At 36.7% G+C, this 20593-nt stretch overlaps 1 protein-coding gene across 8 annotated transcripts in view; it reads right to left on the reverse strand.

Annotated features, from left to right (window-relative positions):
- Positions 1-871: 871 nt before the first annotated feature.
- Positions 872-20593, reverse strand: part of CCDC138 (coiled-coil domain containing 138) — a 134313-nt gene continuing 114591 nt past the window's right edge. For all 8 annotated transcript variants that reach the window (XM_042931835.1, XM_042931828.1, XM_042931831.1 and 5 more), the window contains 2 exons: positions 2872-3010; positions 872-1131 (listed from right to left, as the gene is read on the reverse strand). In XM_042931835.1, coding sequence (XP_042787769.1) covers positions 966-1131; positions 2872-3010 — 305 coding nt within the window. In that variant the 3' untranslated portion in view covers positions 872-965. The remainder of the gene's footprint in view (positions 1132-2871; positions 3011-20593) is intronic.

A 20593-nucleotide genomic window follows, 5' to 3' on the forward strand; every position in this document is an offset into this window, starting at 1 on the left:
CTGTGTTTCTCAGTATTCTGTCCCAACTCCCACCATCTCCATCCACCTCACCCAGACCTGTGGCTACTTCACCCATCTTGGGTTATATAGCAAGAGATATCCCTGGGTGTTGGGAGACTAAGATATTTTTATGTTTTGTTGTTTTTTTTTTTTTTTTTAAAAACCCATCTATGGTACATATATAGTTTGGTGATGATTAAATTATTTTGGAAAAAATAATAGAAAAAATTCTTTACTCTGTGAACAGCACAATAAAAAATCAGTTTTTGTGAATCTAGGATATACACAAAAGTTATAGTATGAGGATGGCAGTTAAAACATATACTTTTGGGGTGCCTGGGTGGCTCAGGTGGTTAAGCTTCCGACTTCGGCTCAAGGTCATGATCTTACGGTTTGTGGGTTCCAGCCCCACGTTGGGCTCTGTGCTGAGGCTCGGAGCCTGGCGCCTGCTTCTTATTCTGTGTCTGTCTCCCTCTCTCTCTCTACCCCTTGCCTCCATTCATGCTCTCTCTCTCTCTCTCTCTCTCTCTCTCAAAAATAAACATTAAAAAGATTTTTTTTAACTTATATACTTTTGCTTCTGAAAGGGGAAATTGTTGATATTTTGAGAAAGAATGACAACATGATCTAATCCTCTTTCCCACATAAACACCAATTTTATTCCAAATAATCACATAATTTAAAAACTTTTCCTAAAACACTCTTACAAAAAGTAACCCCAGTATCACTAATTCTGGAAATTCCATTTTGTACATTAGTAAGTACTACCTCAACTGAAATGAAACAGTCCAAAAATTCCATAGCTTCTATAGATTCAACTTAAAAGTGAAAAAAAATTATATTTTTCATGATAAATGATGCTACTGATAACTTTACTTGGTAGACTTTTAGTTACTTTGGTGATTTTTACAATCTTACAAATAAGCAACACATATATAATTTATATAAAATAATATTAAGCTATTCTAATGGCTTGCACTGGAGGCCAAGGAGTTGCATTTTGTTAAACCCAAATTGAACAGAGTTGAATTTAAGTTAATACAGAGAAAGGCATGCTCTGGATGTGTTGTCCTTTGCATTTCTTGAAGCATCAGATGAATTGTAAAAAGTTCAAAGAGCTTCTTATTACTCCTGGAAGAGAATGAATACATTAACTTAATTGCACACACTTAGGAAGTTTATCTGGAATGGCAATGAGCAATCATTTACTTGTAAATGTGGGCAAATGGCACCTGGTTTTCAACATAGTGCAGAAAATATGTAACTAAAGGATTAATATGTCAAGACAAACAAAAAGGGGTTTTAGGAGAGAAGGCTAAAGTGGAAAACTATTCAAGGAAAAAAAGAATATGCTCTATGATCCTGAAAACTGAACCCTATTCACCATTAAAATGCTTGAGAATATTTTCTTCCTCACAGTTAGAAAAATTAAAATACTTGATCATCTTATTTTAAGTAAGTAGCAGAACATTGGGTTACCTTTTGACTTAGGTCAAAAATACCTTTTCAACCAACCTACCTGTAATTATCAGTCAGTAATTTCATTTTCAATCAGAATAATATCTGAAACATTTTTCTTATTTCCTTGTCTATATATATATATTTGCCTCCTGAAAGAAATTATCAAATAACCTATATAACCACCTGCTAAATACAAAACGATTCACATCTTTGTGGTTTTAAAGATTTACTTCAAGACCTGCTTGAGCGTCAGCTATTCCCAGCCCTCCATTTAGAGATTTGTTCTAGCTCTTTCTCTCAGTCTGAAATGAACGTAAGCTATAAAACACATCGAGAATAGTAAAATGCTTTGGCTCAAGGATATACTTGCACTTTGGGAATACATAAACATAAACCCGTGAATTAAGAGCCAAGACCAAATTAAACCCAAGTAATGTTACTGCAGCTTCAAGGCACTACGGGTAAACTACAACATGTCTTCCTGAGAATTTACTGATTACAAATCAAGATAACCATGGTACCGTCAGTCTGCAAATAAAGGAAGAAAATTAATTGATAAGTTTACCTGACATTTGTCCCAAACTAATAATGTATGAGGTTTTATTTTGACAATTAATAACTTACTGTGGTGTGGTACAGTGTACTAAGCACCAAGCAGAACATGTGGACCTACTAGCACACATCTACAAATAATTTTAAGATGTATTATATTTACTATTCAAGTACACCGAGGCCAGATAAAATACCTAGGTTCATTACCATGCAAATCACAAAGGAGAGGAAAGGAATGGGGCAGTGGAGCTGAACCAAAATCAAAATTTTACCATTATAAACATGGGATGAGACAGATGTTTAATTTGCCTCAAAAGAAACAACAGAAAATACCTCAAGATTAGGAAAATAAAGCTTAAAATCTATGTCCTTTATTTATAATTTAGTAACTGGTTATATCGAAGTTTGCATCAGGGGAAAGAAGACGAAATCCAAAAGCCCTTAATTCTCACAATAAAATCCAAATTAGTGGCGTAACAAGCCCATAATTCTGCTTCATTCTAATTCCCTAAATTCGTTTCAATACATCAATAAGGATTTGCATATATACTTTTATTGCCTTTTTTATTTTCACCTGTGGTATTACAGAGTATCCGTGTGCAGTAAGTCACTCTGATACTACCACTTGCTAAAACTACCATACTTGCTAAAAACTGCTCTTATTTTTACATACCCTGTGGTACTTAAAGTTTGTTTAGCAGAAATGAACTATGGAAACAAGATGTTTCTAGATGGATACTCCAATTCTCATCTGTTACTATGTATCTTAGACATGCATTAATATTTTATGATTCTCAAGTTTCTACATCACAATAATACGTCTTTCAATACAAAATTTTAGAAATAAAAAAATCTTACTTGATTTTGGAAAGTTTCTGCAGAATAATACTGAGCTTTTCTAGTATTTGAAGATCAAGCTTAGGGGCTCGAAGCAGCACTGAGCAAGTACGAAAAAATAAAGTGTTGCTACAGGCTTCCAGGAAAGGCTGCAAAGATTCTGCAAAACAAATTACCAGTGCTTTACTGTTAGGGAGTAGATAAAAAGAAAATTAAAAACAAAATAAACCTGAAGTATATGGGGGTATTCATAAATATTGGTTTGGATTTTCATTCTTTTCATACTTTGGGGCAAAAATATCATCACTTGAAAAATTAAAGTCTCCACTGGCTCTTGTTGAACAATGAAACCAAAAATAAGATTATTTTCCCTAATATCCAACTTCCATTAGTCAGCACTTAGCAGAAATTCCATGTTTGAAAGAATTGGGGAAAGTCATTTCTTCAGTAAGTTCATAATAGTAGACTGACTTTAAACAATTAGCAATAAGAAATATTTTTGGAACAGCAATTTTTTAAAAAACCCTACCTTTAAGAATTTCATTTGTGTGTTAATGACAATTTACATAATTAATGGCTAGGGAATAACGTTTTAACATAAGAGCAAAAGGGTGAAAAGACTGAAAATATTACAAAATAAAAAATTTTTCACGTCTATGTAAAAAAAAATTACAAAACTTAAAAAGCAAAAAGTTCTAAAAAACAAAAGCAAAAAAAAAAAGGAAATCCCCTTGTAATATATTTGCCAGAAGATTGACACTTTTTTTTTTAGACTGATACTATTTTTAAAAAAGCTTTTATAATCAGTATGAAAAAGATGGACCTAATATTTTTTTTAGTAATGAGCAAAGGGCACAAGCAAACAATCATGACAGAATAAATATAGAAAACATATTCAACCTTAGCAAGAATAAAATAATTAGAACTTGGCAAATGTGTATCAAAAGTCTTGAAAGGGTATATCCTTCGATTCAGCAATTCTGCCTCTAAGCCTGTGTCGGAATCAGATGTATGCAGAGGTCTGTGCATATGGGCCACAGAAAAGTCTGTAATAGTGAGAACTGAAAGCTCTGCTAAAGTGGTTATGAGCTGAACACAATAACGTATAAACATACTAAGATGCACATCGCTAGTGGGGCACCTGGGTGGCTCAGTTGGTTAGGTGACTGACTTCGGCTCAGGGCATGATCTTGCAGTTTGTGAGTTCCAGCCCCGCATTGGGCTCTGTGCTGACAGCTCAGAGCTGGAGCCTACTTCAGATTCTGTTCTCCCCCTCTCTCTACCCTTCCCCTGCTCACGTTCTGTGTCTCTGTCTCTCAATAATAATAAATAAACATTTAAAAAAAAGATGTACATCACTAGTATTGGTAATTAGGGGGGCTTGAAAAGAAGCAAAAATCAGAGATTTTTAGACCATACATTATCGCCTTTAAAATAGGTAAATTCCCGTGTAAAAAGCCTCTGTAAAATTCAGAGGCTACCACAGTAAATACAGGACTTTATTTCACACAGGTAAATAAGTCCATAGATACAAAGGACAAAAAAATATGAGAGCTTTGTATAATCATTATTTTTGAATCCACAAGAACAGCTTGAAAGACTGTCTTTACTGAACAAAATATTCAATAATGAAACCAACGAAATCCATACTAGTAAAGTCAGAAGAATGTTGTGATAACAGATGAGAGGTGATACAGGCTGGCAATGGAGCATGATGACAATGGTCACGTGTCCTCTGCATATTACCATGTGGTAAAAAGTAGGAGAAAAAATGTAATACTTTCCCCAGTATTACAGCAGTCTAACCCAAGTATGGACTAAACTGACTTCATCAAGTCCTGTGTTATGTGTGTGCGCCTGTGTGTGTGTGTGCGCCTATGTGTGTGTGTGCACGCACGTGTATCTCAGTTATAGAATCTTTTTTTTATTTGATAAAGAATATGAATGTTCAAGAAACCAATATTCAAAATAGTTACACACATCTGTTTTCACTTTATGTGAATTAAAAAAAATCACATTGTGACAAATCTTATAACCTTAACTTAAAATACATGAATATTAACATTTACTAATATATTTACACATCTTATTTACATCATCAACAAATCTGATGAAAACCAGCATATGTTATTTTAACACAGCAGGTTTTGATCAGTCTTTGAAAATTGATCCAGGAATGTGCACTGAATTTAGTTAAAAAACATTTCAACCTTTCTGAACTCCTAGAAGTTACCTACTCACACAAAATATTCCAAAGCCTCTGTTTAAAAATTAAACAAAAACAGGAGCAGCTGTATTTCATCTTAAAAGACTATAAAACTGCTTTGTTTAAAAATATGAAAATTCTTATGGTATTTTTTAAGTGTATACTTTTACTTTTTGCATCAAAATTACTTAAATGAACATTAAGCATCTAATAAAAGTTATAAATATTCTATCATCTGTGACATTGTGTACTTCATGATTTGAAACAGCTACAAATTAGTTCTCATATAATATCTTTATGAGGTAGGGCCGGTAGTAATCCCATTTTACAGAGGAGGAAAATGAGATGTGCCTATACGCTACTGAAAAGACTGAAGTTAAATTTCTTTTCTTAAAAACCACACTTTCTTATTAGCCTACCTAATTTCTTTTACAAGTGAAAAGGCCTGTTTCAAAGCAGGGGACTGGAGAGGTTGGGAGGAGTGTGTCATTCAAGTATTTCTCAGCAAAGTACCTTCTATGTTGGATACTTAATTAAGGGGGGAAAAATTAGGATTATGGGTTACCTGAATGCATCTACCTAATCAACGGAAGTTACTAACAGAACTGCAAAATCCTTCACCAACATGGTACTTTATGCTTTTTAATTTTTCCTGAAGTCGAAATACTGTTTCTTTTTTTACTCAGAGGTCTTCTAAAATTAAGATCTGAATTATAATCCTGATGGTACACCAAGAGCTCTTTAGTGCATTTTACTGCTCTAAACTTTAATTAGATACCAATATATTTCCCACCACTGACCACTAGGTAAGTTAATAAAACATTATAAAAATACATTAAAAAAAAAAAAAAACAACGAAATGAGATCTCTTCTCAGGTTCGTCTCTGCACAAAGATGTTTCTGTAAACACTTTTAAACCAGTATCTTAAAATTCCAAATTATTCAAGTATCTCTTTAAACATATGTCTACACATTAGTAAAAATTGGGGAAAATATGTAAAGTCTTAAAATTCTCATCTGTAATTCCATGGAAATCATTTACAAAAACTATTTGCCTTTTTTTAAAACCTTCTCAATACCATTTCTTGAGAAGCAGAATTCCATCTTGCATTACTATTACTTTGCATTGCAAGTTTTAACAATTTCTATTGGGTATTTAAACTAATTTTTCCTGAATTCTCCCTTCCCATTTTCTCCCTCTCATCATTGCATCATTGTCACACTGTTACTAGCTGACAAACACTAGGGCTAGTGAGACTCATCTTTCTAAGAAATTAAGTTAAAGGCATGGCACTTTTTCTTCATTGCAAATGCTAAATACAAGGCCAAATTCACCTTCCAATAAGGAGTTTCTTAAATGTGCTCCCAATAGAGGGGTGGGGGGTGGGGGAGAAGCTCCACTGCTACAATATAAACATACCAGAAAAGAAGATCCAAAGAACTGTGAATCAAATACAAGCAAGCATAATTCTTAAGATAGTTCTATTATCCTGGGAAGGGAGGATCAGTTACAGAATCTTCTTAAAGAATGAAATATAGGTTACAAATATAGCACACATAATCTACAAATAGCATTAAAAACACACTGACTGTAATTTCCAAGCAGCTTCATTAAAAAAATGCACACAGTTTTATTTCAGATCCTAAGACATATGATTCATGTCAACTCTGAACAGGAAAGTTATATATATGGCTAATATACTTGAAATTAATGGGTAAAGAACAATCATATAAGTCACTGCCAGAAAGACCACTGAGGGTTCTTAACATACCTATAATTTACAATATTGATGTTTTCAATTTAAAAGCGTAGAAACCACATAAGAAAACTATAATGGCTTTTTGTATAGTAGACCCTTCAACTCGGATTTGAACTACACAGGTCCACTTACACACAATTTTTTTTCAATAAACAGTGCAGTACTATAAATGTATTTTCTCTTCCTTATGATAGTCTTAGTAACATTTTTTTCTTTAGCTTACTTTATTGTAATAATACAGCACATAATACATATAACATACAAACTACGTGTTAACCAACTGCTTACATTATCCGTAAGACTTCCAGTCAACAGTAGGCTATTAGTAGTTAAGTTTTAGGGGAGTTAGTTAGAAGTTCTATGCAGATTTTCAACTGCTTGGGGGGTGGGTAGTGTAAAGGCATGAAAGAGTGTATCTTCCTTTATTTGACTACACTGTAAATGTAAATCAAGTCTTGGAATGAACAAAGCACACACATTTAAGGGCTATTACTAAAAGCCCCAAGTAAATATTGCCAAATAAAAGTGAACTTCCTTGTATGACTTCTATAATGGAAAAAAAAAACAAGACCATCCAAAAACTTTAATACATCAGCATACTTAAAATGTGAAGCTTGTTCAGATCTTTTACAAGTAAAAGAGATTCACTGGTTTGATTTCCAGTCACTCTTAAACCTATGAGAAAGCCATAAAATAAAGAGAAAGGAAATTCTGGAATTCTTTATGTACTGGGTTAGGTTTAACTGTATGACTGAAACTCTGCAGTTTTAACATTTTTCAATTCTACAATGTTCAAATTAAATACATTTTTTTTAAGCTTAGAAGAACTTCAATTTGAATAAAGGTGGCTAGTACAAGAGTGGAAAACAAAAATTGAAGGCCCAAAAGGCCAGGTGACTTGTCTTCTAAAATTCATGTAACACTGGACAAATTACTTAGCATGTCTTCACTGATTTCTACATTAAAATGGAAAGATAATGACTGGGATAATTTCTCTCCCCTAATACCTAGTCGTATTGATCAAAAATTGTAAAACAAAAAACCAGTCCCCTCAAAAACCTCTTACCTATAACAACCAAACACAAACACAGAAACAGAAAGGGGCAAAAATCAAGGTCACAAACTTAAAAAGTTCTGGCAAATGGTCTAGGATAAAAACATAAAGTTCTAGAGTGGAGAAGAGTTAGAAGTGTGGCCAGGATCCTAGCATACCTTCATCATCCTTCTTTCATATCACACACTGGGGTTGACAAAATCTTGGGAATTCTCACTAATAACCCCCAAATCTGAAGAGGAGCAAATAAAACAGCTGTTACCTTTTCATTCTTCTGATTGGGAAACAGAGAAAGGGGTTACCAGGGTCAATTTGAAAATGATGTTCCTGAGCACACACTACACTGGGGAACCAGTCTGAAGCCAAAAGAATTTCTCTGTGGGAATAGGATACTCATACCTCTCACTTTCCTAATTAGGTGAAATAAACCCAAACAAAATATTTAGCCAAATCTCAGAAGTGAGAACACAGTCCTGATAATCTAACAGCATGCCATTACTACACCCATGGGCCACAGAAAAAAATGTATATATTAAGGAAAATGGCTTTTTAAACTGTAGCTCAAAGGAGAAAAGAAAACTGGACTTGGAGAGGGTGGTAAGAAGACAGTGCCTCACACCCTTCTATGAGGACACACACAAAGTATGGACAAGGAAGTCCAAGCAAGAACAAGATTGATTTAGAAACAGTATGGCAACCTGGCATAAATATTACATCAATCAATCAATCGATCAGTCAATCAATAAGAAAGGAACAAAACAAGCACAAGATAGTCAAATGTAAAAGAAGACACAGCTCAAAGAACAGGACAGTTTTCCTAAGAGTTTTGAGGTCTATATTAACCTAATAAAAACATGGCTAATCAATAAAATAGGAAGAGATGACAAACAAGATTTTAAAAAGAAAAATTTTAAACCACCATTAAAAAACTGATAAATTTAAAACATCACAAAACTGAAATGATACAGCTGAAAATTATATTACTATCATAAAAATCTGAGATAATTATAGAGAATACAAATGAAAATGATGGAAATAAATAATCAGAAAGAAGTCAATATACGGAAGACCAAAAAAGATCCAAAATAAGATTCAAGAAACAAAAAAGATGAATATATAGGAACGGGGGCGGGGGGGGGGGGTGTGGGAAGACAAGAGAGGGAAACAAACCATAAAGACTCTTCATGATAGAGAACAAACTATGGGTTGACAGAGAGAGGTGGGTGGGAGATGGGCTCGGTACATGATGGTACTAAGGAGGGCACTTATGATGAGCACTGGGTGTTGTATGTAAGTGATAGATCACTGAATTCTACTCCTGAAACCAATATTACAGTGTATGTTAACTAATTAAAATTTTAAAAAATAAGGAGTTAAAGTTAATAAAATAATATATATTACAGTTGACCCCTGAATAACATGGGGGTTGGGGTGCTGACCACCCCTGCACAATCAAAAATCTGTGTGTAACTTCTGACTCCTCAAAACTTAACTATTAACAGCATATTACCGACCGGAACTCTTACCAATAACAAACAGTTGATTAACACATACTTAGTATGCTATATACATTACATACTGTATTCTTACAATAAAGTAAGCTAGAGAAAAAAATGTTAAGAAAATCATAAGGAAGAGAAAATACATTTATAGTACTATACTGTATTTATTGGAAAAAAAATCCACATAGAAGTACACAGGCATAGTTCAGGGGCACGTGGGTGGCTCAGTTGGTTGAGTGTCCAACTTCGGCTCAGGTCATGATCTCACAGTTTGTGAGTTTCGAGCTCCACATTGGGCTTGCTGTTGTCAGCACAGAGCCTGCTTCAGATCCTCTAACTACCCCCTTTCTGCCCCTCCCCCACTCACACTCTGTCTCAAAAATTAACATTAAAAAAAAGTGGACAGACAACAGCTCAAACCTGTGTTGTTCAAGGGATCAACTGTATATATGAAATACTAAATGAACAAAGAAGTGGATCTGCAGATTGAAAGAGCACAATAGTGATCCAAGAAAATTTGCTTCAGAACATTCAACAGCAAGATATACCCTAAACTTCATAGATAAAATAATTGTTAGCCAACCAAGCAAAACAATAAATAAATTACCACTAACAGGGAAAAAACAGGTTGTACTCTGACTTCTCTGCAACAGTAAAAGCATGGTTTACAAAGTTTTGAACAAAAGAAAGGGAGATCTAAACTTACTCTACTCAGGCAAGATCTTGTTAAGTACAAAATGCCATCATTTTCAAACATGAAATGACTCAGCACCTCGCAAAGCACTTCCTAAATTGGGGAAGGGGGAGTGTGGGACACACATGGGGGAGGGAGCAATTAAGAGATTATTCAAAATTATGAACAAAGAAATGTAGAAGTTACAGTAAAAGAACTTGAATAGTGAATATAATTGAATGTAAAATTAAAATAAAGCAAAATAATAAGAAAACTAATATGAAGCACATGTACAAATTGTGGTCACAGAATGAAAAATATAAACTGTGATAATGTAAAAAAAATAATGTAACTAAAAAACTCAGAAATGGAGGAAGAGAGATTGAAAGTGCACTATTGCTGATGTCTTCATCTTTTTTGGCTGGGAGTCAATACTGTCTAAAACTGAAAACAGTATTTAAAATACAGTATACATTTAAAAATCACTACAATGACAAATTTTACGTTTTTATTTTATAATAAAAAAAGAAAAAGACTCAATGCTTTTTAACTTTTTTTTCAATTGTTTCATGTTTTATTTATTTTTGAGAGAGAGGATTTTTACCTTGTTCTTAACAGAAGGAATTTTTGATACAAAATATAACTCAAATCCATTTCATCTTTCCTATTAAACAGATTTAAGTATGTACACTAAATAGTTTTAATGTTTATTTTTTATTTTTTTTATTTTAAAAAATTTTTAATTTCTTTTTTTAATTTACATCCAAGTTAGTTAGCATATAGTGCAACAATGATTTCAGGAGTAAATTCCTTAATGCCCCTTACTCATTCAGCCCATCCCCCCTCCCACAACCCCTCCAGTAACCCTCTGTTTGTTCTCCAAATTTAAGATTCTCTTATGTTTTTGTCTCCCTCCCTGTTTTTATATTATTTTTGCTTCCCTTCCCTCGTTTTCATGTATTTTGTATCTCAACGTCCTCATATCAGTGAAGTCATATGATATTTGTCTTTCTCTAAGTTCGCTTAGCATAATACTCTCTAGTTCCATCCATGTAGTTGCAAATGGCCAGATTTCATTCTTTTTGGTCACTGAGTAATACTCCATTGTGTATATATACTATGTCTTCTTTGTCCATTCATCCATCAATGGACATTTGGGCTCTTTCCTTTTTTTTTTTAAATTAAATTTTTTTAATATATGAAATTTATTGTCAAATTGGTTTCCATACAATACCCCGTGCTCATCCCAAAAGATGCCCTCTTCAATACCAATCACTCACCTTCCCCTCCCTCCCACCCCCCATCAACCCTCAGTTTGTTCTCAGTTTTTAAGAGTCTCTTATGCTTTGGCTCTCTCCCACTCTAACCTCTTTTTTCTTTTTTTCCTTCCCCTCCCCCATGGGTTTCTGTTGTTTCTCAGGATCCACATAAGAGTGAAAACATATGGTATCTGTCTTTCTCTGTATGGCTTATTTCACTTAGCATCACACTCTCCAGTTCCATCCACGTTGCTACAAAGGGCCATATTTCATTCTTTCTCATTGCCACATAGTACTCCATTGTGTATATAAACCACAATTTCTTTATCCATTCATCAGTTGATGGACATTTAGGCTCTTTCCATAATTTAGCTATTGTTGACAGTGCTGCTAAAAACATTGGGGTACAAGTGCCCCTATGCATCAGCACTCCTGTATCCCTTGGGTAAATTCCTAGCAGTGCTACTGCTCGGTCATAGGGTAGGTCTATTTTTAATTTTTTGAGGAACCTCCACATGGTTTTCTAGAGCGGCTGCACCAGTTTGCATTCTCACCAACAGTTCAAGAGGGTTCCCGTTTCTCCATATCCTCTCCAGCATCTATAGTCTCCTGATTTGTTCATTTTGGCCACTCTGACTGGCGTGAGGTGATATCTGAGTGTGGTTTTGATTTGTATTTCCCTAGTGAGGAGCGACGTTGAGCATCTTTTCATGTGCATGTTGGCCATCCGGATGTCTTCTTTAGAGAAATGTCTATTCCTGTTTTCTGCCCATTTTTACACTGGATTATTTGCTTTTCAGGTGTGGAGTTTGGTGAGCTCTTTATAGATTCTGGATACTAGCCCTTTGTCCGATATGTCATTTGCAAATATCTTTTCCCATTCCGTTGGTTGCCTTTTAGTTTTGTTGATTGTTTCCTTTGCTGTGCAGAAGCTTTGTATCTTCATGAGGTCCCAATAGTTCATTTTTTTAAATTCCCTTGCCTTTTAATTACCTTGCCTTTGGGGATGTGTCAAGTAAGAAATTGCTGCGGCTGAGGTCAGAGAGGTTTTTCCCTGCTTTCTCCTCTAGGGTTTTGATGGTTTCCTGTCTCACATTCAGGTCCTTTATCCATTTTGAGTTTATTTTTGTGAATGTTGTAAAAAAGTGGTCTAGTTTCAATCTTCTGCATGTTGCTGTCCAGTTCTCCCAGCACCATTTGTTAAAGAGACTGTCTTTTTTCCATTGGATGTTCTTTCCTGCTTTGTCAAAGATTAGTTGGCCATATGTTTGTGGGTCTAGTTCTGGGGTTTCTATTCTATTCCATTGGTCTATGTGTCTGTTTTTGTGCCAATACCATGCTGTCTTGATGATTATAGCTTTGTAGTAGAAGCCAAAGTCTGGGATTGTGATGCCTCCTGCTTTGGTCTTCTTCAAAATTACTTTGGCTATTCGGGGTCATTTGTGGTTCCATATGAATTTTAGGATTGCTTGTTCTAGCTTCAAGAAGAATGCTGGTGCAATTTTGATTGAGATTGCACTGAATGTGTAGATAGCTTTGGGTAGTATTGACATTTTGACAATATTTATTCTTCCAATCCATGAGCACGGAATGTTTTTCCATTTCTTTATATCTTCTTCAATTTCCTTCCTAAGCTTTCTATACTTTTCAGCATACAGATCTTTAACATCTTTGGTTAGATTTACTCCTAGATAATTTATGCTTCTTGGTGCAATTGTGAATGGGATCAGTTTCTTTATTTGTCTTTCTGTTGCTTCATTGTTAGTGTATAAGAATGCAACTGATTTCTGTACATTGATTTTGTATCCTGCAACTTTGCTGAATTCATGTATCAGGTCTAGCAGACTTTTGGTGGAGTCTATCGGATTTTCCATGTATAATATCATGTCATCTGCAAAAAGCGAAAGCTTAGCTTCATCTTTGCCAATGTTGATGCCTTTGATTTCCTTTTGTTGTCTGATTGCTGATGCTTGCACTTCCAACACTATGTTAAACAACAGCAGTGAGAGTGGACATCCCTGTCGGGTTCCTGATCTCAGGGAAAAAGCTCTCAGTTTTTCCCCAATGAGGATGATGTTAGCTGTGGGCTTTTCATAAATGGCTTTTATGATGTTTAAGTATGTTCCTTCTATCCCGACTTTCTCGAGGGTTTTTATTAAGAAAGGATGCTGAATTTTGTCAAATGCTTTTTTTGCATCGATTGACAGGGTCATATGGTTCTTATCTTTTATCAATGTGATGTATCACGTTGATTGATTTGCGAATGTTGAACCAGCCCTGCAGCCCAGGAATGAATCCCACTTGATCATGGTGAATAATTCTTTTTATATGCTGTTGACTTCTATTTGCTAGTATCTTATTGAGAATTTTTGCATCCATATTCATTAGGGATATTGGCCTGTAGTTCTCTTTTTTTTTTACTCGGTCTCTGTCTGGTTTAGGAATCAAAGTAATACTGGCTTCATAGAATGAGCCTGGAAGTTTTTCTTCCCTTTCTACTTTTTGGAACAGCTTGAGAAGGACAGGTATTATCTCTGCTTTAAACGTCTGGTAGAACTCCCCTGGGAAGCCATCTGGTCCTGGACTCTTATTTGTTGGGAGAATATTGATAACTGATTCATTTTCTTTGCTGGTTATGGGTCTGTTCAAGCTTTCTATTTCCTCCTGATTGAGTTTTGGAAGTGTGGGTGTTTAGGAATTTGTCCATTTCTTCCAGGTTGTCCAGTTTGTTGGCATATAATTTTTCAGAGTATTCCCTGATAATTGCTTGTACCTCTGAGGGATTGGTTGTAATAATTCCATTTCCATTCATGGTTTTACCTATTTGGGTCATCTCCCTTTTCTTTTTGAGAAGCCTGGCTAGAGGTTTGTCAATTTTGTTTATTTTTTCAAAAAACCAACTCTTGGTTTCATTGATCTTCTCTACAGTTTTTTTAGATTCTATATTGTTTATTTCTGCACTGATCTTTATTATTTCTCTTCTTCTGCTGGGTTTAGGCTGTCTTTGCTGTTCTGCTTCTGTTTCCTTTAGGTGTGCTGTTAGATTTTGTATTTGGGATTTTTCTTGTTTCTTGAGATAGGCCTGGATTGCAATGTATTTTCCTCTCAGGACTGCCTTCGCTGCGTCCCAAAGCGTTTGGATTGTTGTATTTTCATTTTCGTTTGTTTCCATATATTTTTTAATTTCTTCTCTAATTGCCTGGTTGACCCATTCATTCTTTACTAGGGTGTTCTTTAACCTCCATGCTTTTGGAGGTTTTCCAGACTTTTTCCTGTGGTTGATTTCAAGCTTCATTGCATTGTGGTCTGAAAGGATGCATGGTATGATCTCAATTCTTATATACTCATGAAGGGCTGTTTTGTGACCCAGTATGTGATCTATCTTGGAGAATGTTGCATGTGCACTCGAGAAGAAAGTATATTCTGTTGCTTTGGGATGCAGAGTTCTAAATATATCTGTCAAGTCCATCTGATCCAATGTATCATTCAGGGCCCTTGTTTCTTTATTGACCGTGTGTCTAGATGATCTATCCATTGCTGTAAGTGGAGTATTACAGTCCCCTGCAATTACCACATTCTTGTCAATAAGGTTGCTTATGTTTGTGAGTAATTGTTTTATATATTTGGGGGCTCCCGTATTCGGCGCATAGACATTTATGATTGCCAGTTCTTCTTGATGGATAGACCCTATAATTATTATATAATGCCCTTCTTCATCTCTTGTTACAGCCTTTAATTTAAGTCTAGTTTGTCTGATATAAGTATGGCTACTCCAGCTTTCTTTTGACTTCCAGTAGCATGATAAATAGTTCTCCATCCCCTCACTTTCAATCTGAAGGTGTCCTCAGGTCTAAAATGAGTCTCTTGTAGACAGCAAATAGATGGGTCTTGTTTTTTTATCCATTCTGATACCCTATGTCTTTTAATTGGTGCATTTAGTCCATTTACATTCAGTGTTATTAGAGAAAGATATAGGTTTAGAGTCATTGTGATGTCTGTAGGTTTCATGCCTGTATCAACGTCTCTGGTACTTTGTCTCACAGGATCCCCCTTAGGATCTCTTGTAGGGCTGGTTTAGTGGTGATGAATACCTTCAGTTTTTGTTTGTTTGGGAAGACCTTTATCTCTCCTTCTACTTTAAATGACAGATTTGCTGCATAAAGGATTCTCGGCTGTATATTTTTTCTGTTCATATTAAAGATTTCCTGCCATTCCTTTCTGGACTACCAAGTTTCAGTAGAGAGATCAGTCACGAGTCTTATAGGTCTCCCTTTATATGTTAGAGCACGTTTATCCCTAGCTGCTTTCAGAATTTTCTCTTTATCCTTGTATTTTGCCAGTTTCACTATGATATGTTGTGCAGAAGATCGATTCAAGTTACGTCTGAAGGGAGTTCTCTGTGCCTCTTGGATTTCAATGCTTTTTTCTCTCCCCATATCAGGGAAGTTCTCAGCTGTGATTTCTTCAAGTACACCTTCAGCACCTTTCCCTCTCTCTTCCTCCTCTGGAATACCAATTATGCATAGATTATTTCTCTTTAGTGCATCACTTAGTTCTCTAACTCTCCCCTCATTCTCCTGGAATTTTTTCTCTCTCTTTTTCTCAGCTTCCTGTTTTGCCATAATTTTATCTTCTAGTTCACCTCTTCTCTCCTCTGCCTCTTCAATCCGAGCTGTGGTCACCTCCATTTTATTTTGCAGTTCATTTACAGCATTTTTTAGCTCTCCTGCTGTTTCTTAGTCCCTTGATCTCTGTAGCAAGAGATTCTCTGCTGTCCTCTATACTGTTTTCAAGCCCAGCGATTAATTTTATGACTATTATTTTAAATTCACTTTCTGTCATATTGCTTAAATCCTTTTTGATCAGTTCATTAGCTGTCATTACTTCCTGGAGATTCTTTTGAGGGGATTTCTTCCGTTTCGTCATTTTGGATAGTCCCTGGAGTGGTGGGGACCTGCAGGGCACTTCCCCTGTGCTGTCTTGAATAACTTGCATTGGTGGGCGGGGCTGCAGTTAGACCTGATGTCTGCCCCCAGCCCACTGCTGCAGCCACAGTCCGACAGGTGTGTAACTTCTCTTCCCCTCTCCTAGGTGTGGGATTCACTGTAGGGTGGTGTGACCCCTGTCTGGGGTACTTGCACACTGCCAGGCTTGTGGTTCTGGGGATCTGGCGTATTAGCTGGGGTGGATCGGCAAGGTGCACAGGGGCGGGAGGGGCAGGCTCAGCTCAATTATCCTTCGGTGATCCGCTTCAGGGGGGGGGGTCCTGCAGCACCGTGAGGGAGTCAGATCTGCCACCGGAGGGATGGATCCGCAGAAGTACAGCATTGGGCGTTTGCCAGGTGCAAGCAAGTTCCCTGACAGGAAGTGGTTCCCTTTGAGATTTTGGCTGGGGGATGGGTGAGGGAGATGGCGCTGGTGAGCGCCTTTGTTCCCTGCCAAGCTGAGCTCTGTCGTCCGGGGCTCAACAACTTTCCCTCCTATTGTCCACTAGCCCTCCCGCTCTCTGAGCAGAGCTGTTAACTTATAACATTCCAGATGTTAAGTCCTGCTTGCTGTCAGAACACACTCCGTCTGGCCCCTCCGCTTTTGCAAGTCAGGCTCAGGGCTCTGCTTTGCCAGTGGGATGCCCCTCCACCCCGGGTCCCTCCCGCCAGTCCATGTAGCGTGCACCGCCTCTCCGCCCTTCCTACCCTCTTCCGTGGGCCTCTTGTCTACGCTTGGCTGCAGAGAATCCATTCTGCTAGTTTTCTGGCAGTTTTCTGGGTTATTTAGGCAGGTGTGGGTGGAATCTAAGTGATCAGCAGGACGCGGTGAACCCAGCGTCCTCCTACGCCGCCATCTTCTCCCCTCCTCTTTAATGTTTATTTTTGAAAGAGAGAGAGAGAGAGAGAGAGAGAGAGAGAGAGGAGGGAGGAAGGGAGTCAGACCATGAGCGGGGAAGGGGCAGAAAGAGAGGGAGACACAGAAGCTGAAGCAGGCTCTGAGCTGTCAGCATAGAGCCTGACACAGGGCTTGAAATCACAAACTGTGAGATCATGATCTGAGCCAAAGTCAGATGTTTAACCAACTGAGCTACCCAGGCACCCCTTAACTAACTGGAATTTAAATAAAAACTTAAAAAAAATAGATTTCATTAAGTAACATGTATAATAAATCCCATTTCTGTAAAAGTATTTCCATCTGCTTATCCATTCATCCGTATTTTCACATGTACACAACAATAGAAAGGTGCCCGAAATAACATTTACTTAATGTTAATGATGGTGTTTTTTTTTTGTTGTTTGTTTTTTTTAAGGTAGGCTCCACAGCCAGCGTGGAGCCCAGTACAGGGCTTTAACTTAAGACCTGAGCTGAGACCAACAGCTACAGATGCTTAAGTGAGCCACCCAGGCACCCTGATGGTCATTTCTAAATGATAAAGTTTATGGTGATGCTTAAACAACAACAACAACACGCTTTCTACGCTTCTTCTTAACTTGATTTTTTTTTTCTTTAGTTCTAAAAGTTTATTTATATTTAATATTAGGTTGTGGTTAAATATGCATAAAACTTAACATTTTAACCATTTTTAAGTGTAGAGTTTGTTAGTGTTAAATACATTCACATTGTTGTGCAGACATCCATCTCCAGAAATTTTCCATTTTTCCTAACAAAAACTACACCCATGAAACACTAACACCCACCTCCATGTGTTCCCTCAGCTCCTGGCAACCAACATTCTACTTCTCTCTTTATAGATTTGACTATTCTAGGTATTTTGTGTAAATAGAATCATGTAATATTTGTTTTTTTTATGTCTGGCTTATTTCACTTAACATAATGTCCTCCAGGTTCATCCAGGTTGTAGTAGGTATCAAAATTTCCTTCCTTTTTAAAGCTGAATAATATTCCATTTTATGTATACATCACATTTTCCCTTGCTGCTTTCAAGATTCTCTCTTTGACTTTTGACAATATAATTATCATGTGTCTTTACTGTAGGCACTTTGAGTTTATCCTGAAGTTCACTGAGCTCTGGAATTTGGTGAACGTCTTAGATTTGTAAAACCATGTCCTTCCTCAAATTTGATAAGTTTTCAGCCATTATTTCTTCAAATAGATTATGAAGATGCAGATTATTCTACTCTTTTCTCTCTCTTCTTCTGGAGCTACCATAATGTGTATATTGATTTACTTAATGATGTCTCGTAAGTCCTTTAGGCCCTGCTCTGTTCCTTTCTCTTCATTCTTCTTTTTACTCCTCAGTCTCAATAATGCGTCTTTTTAAAAAAAATTTTTTTTAAGTTTTTATTTCTTGAGAGAGAGAGAGACAGAGAGAGAGAGAGAGAGAGAGAGAGAGAGAGAGAGAGAGAGAGTGTACGCAAACGCATGAGCAGGGAAGAGGCAGAAAGGGAGGGAGAGAGAAATCCTAGCAGGCTCCACACAGCGCAGAGCCTGATGCGGGGCTCAAACCCATGAACCATGAGACCATAACCTGAGCCAAAGTTGGGACACTTAACCAACTGAGCCACCCAGGGGTCCCTCAAATGCTCTGTCTTTAAGTTCACTGACTCTTTCTTCTGTTTGAATCTGTTGAAGCTGTCTAGTGCTTTTTCAACTCGGTTATTGTATTTTTCAGCTCCAGAATTTCTAATTGGTTCTTTTTACAATTTCTACCTCGTTGTTGAAATTTTCACTTTTTCATAGTTTTCCTGATTTCTTTTGGTTCTGTGTTTTCTTTTAGCTCTTTGAGGATATATAAGGCAGTTGCCTTACAATTTTTTTTTAAGTTTATTTATTTGAGAAAAAGAAAGAAAGGATCCCAAGCAGGCTCTCTGCTCAGCATGGAGGCCAATGCAGGGCCCGATGTCACAACCATGAGATCATGACCTGAGCCAATATCAAGAGTCAGATGTTTAACCAACTGTACCATCTAGGTGCCCCAAGACAGTAGTTTTAAAAGTCTTTGCTGAGAGAATCTACTGCATGTTTCTTTAGGGATATTTTCTCAAGATTCATTTTGTTTTGTTTTGAATGGGCCATGTTTCCTGTTTCTTTGTATGCCTTGTAATTTTTAGCTGAAAATTTATTATTTGAAAAAACAGTCACCTTTCCTAGTCCTTGCAGACTGGTATGGAAGATCTCCTTCATTAATTAGCAGTCCTCTGGGACCTTGGGAAGAGTGTTGGGTATAGGCCTAAGGTCTTCTCTGGTCTTTTTTAGGCATAAGTCCTGTCTGGGCCTGTGTGTGTGCTTTTTCTTTTCCCAATTTCCCCTGACTGCTTTTACATGTCTTAATTTTCCAGAGTCTCACCTCAGCTTACTCTTGAGACATTAAATGTTATACTGTATTCCTCTGTCCATAATTTCTTGTCCCATGCATCTGTAGGTCTACAGTCCCCCTGCAACTTTCAAGTGCCATGGTGCCTACCACTGCCTTTCTCAGCCTTCAGTCTGAGATCCAAGCTATTAGCAAACATCCTAGTCTGTACTCTAAGTCAGGCAAGAGAGAAACCAATCCTTTGGGCAACTGAAATAGGCCAGAATACTGAAGATTAGTTCTACCTTGTCTTTTCTGTCCCAAGGGAGGGAGCAAGGAATTAAGCCACTTCCTCCCATCTGCCCTGTACCACTTCAGGGATGGGATGGTGCAGAGGCAACAAAAAGGTAACAAAATTTCCTATAATTTTGATTATGGCGTTCTTGAATGTGTATTAGGTTGAATGCTACAGATCTCTGACTGTTTTCCAGAGCTCCTATAAAGTTAATTTAGTCTGTAGTTGTTAAATTGATATTTATGGGAGGAATGAGGGCCTGGAGCACCCCAGTATCCCATCTTGCTGATATCTATCTTTACTTGAATTTTAAAATAATAAACATATAGTTTGAATCCCCCAAAAAAGACTTCAAAGAAAACAGAATTTTTAGAGAGTAAAATGAAATTCAGTCTAAGTATGAAATAAAGTATATGTTGGTTCAGTTGGGAATGTAACAGAAAGTCTAATTTGTAGTGGCTTAATCAAACAGATTATTGTTTCTCTCTTAAGAGGTAGGCACTTCCTAGAACTGGTCAGGTACAAGACTATGCTATCAGAAACCCAAACTTTTCATTTCAGACTCTTTGTTTCTTCAAGTGTAATTCATGATCAAAAGGCTCTAGACAACAAGACAAAAAGAAGCATGTAGACTAGGAACAGTGCCAATCATCTGTTCCTTCTTATCAGAAAATCAAAAGCAAAAGGTTTCCAGGAAATTCTCAGTGAACTTCTAAATTCCCCTTCACTGACCATAAGTGTGTCATGCATGT

The sequence above is a fragment of the Panthera leo genome, chromosome A3 (assembly GCF_018350215.1).
Source record: "Panthera leo isolate Ple1 chromosome A3, P.leo_Ple1_pat1.1, whole genome shotgun sequence".
NCBI classification, from domain to species: domain Eukaryota; kingdom Metazoa; phylum Chordata; class Mammalia; order Carnivora; family Felidae; genus Panthera; species Panthera leo.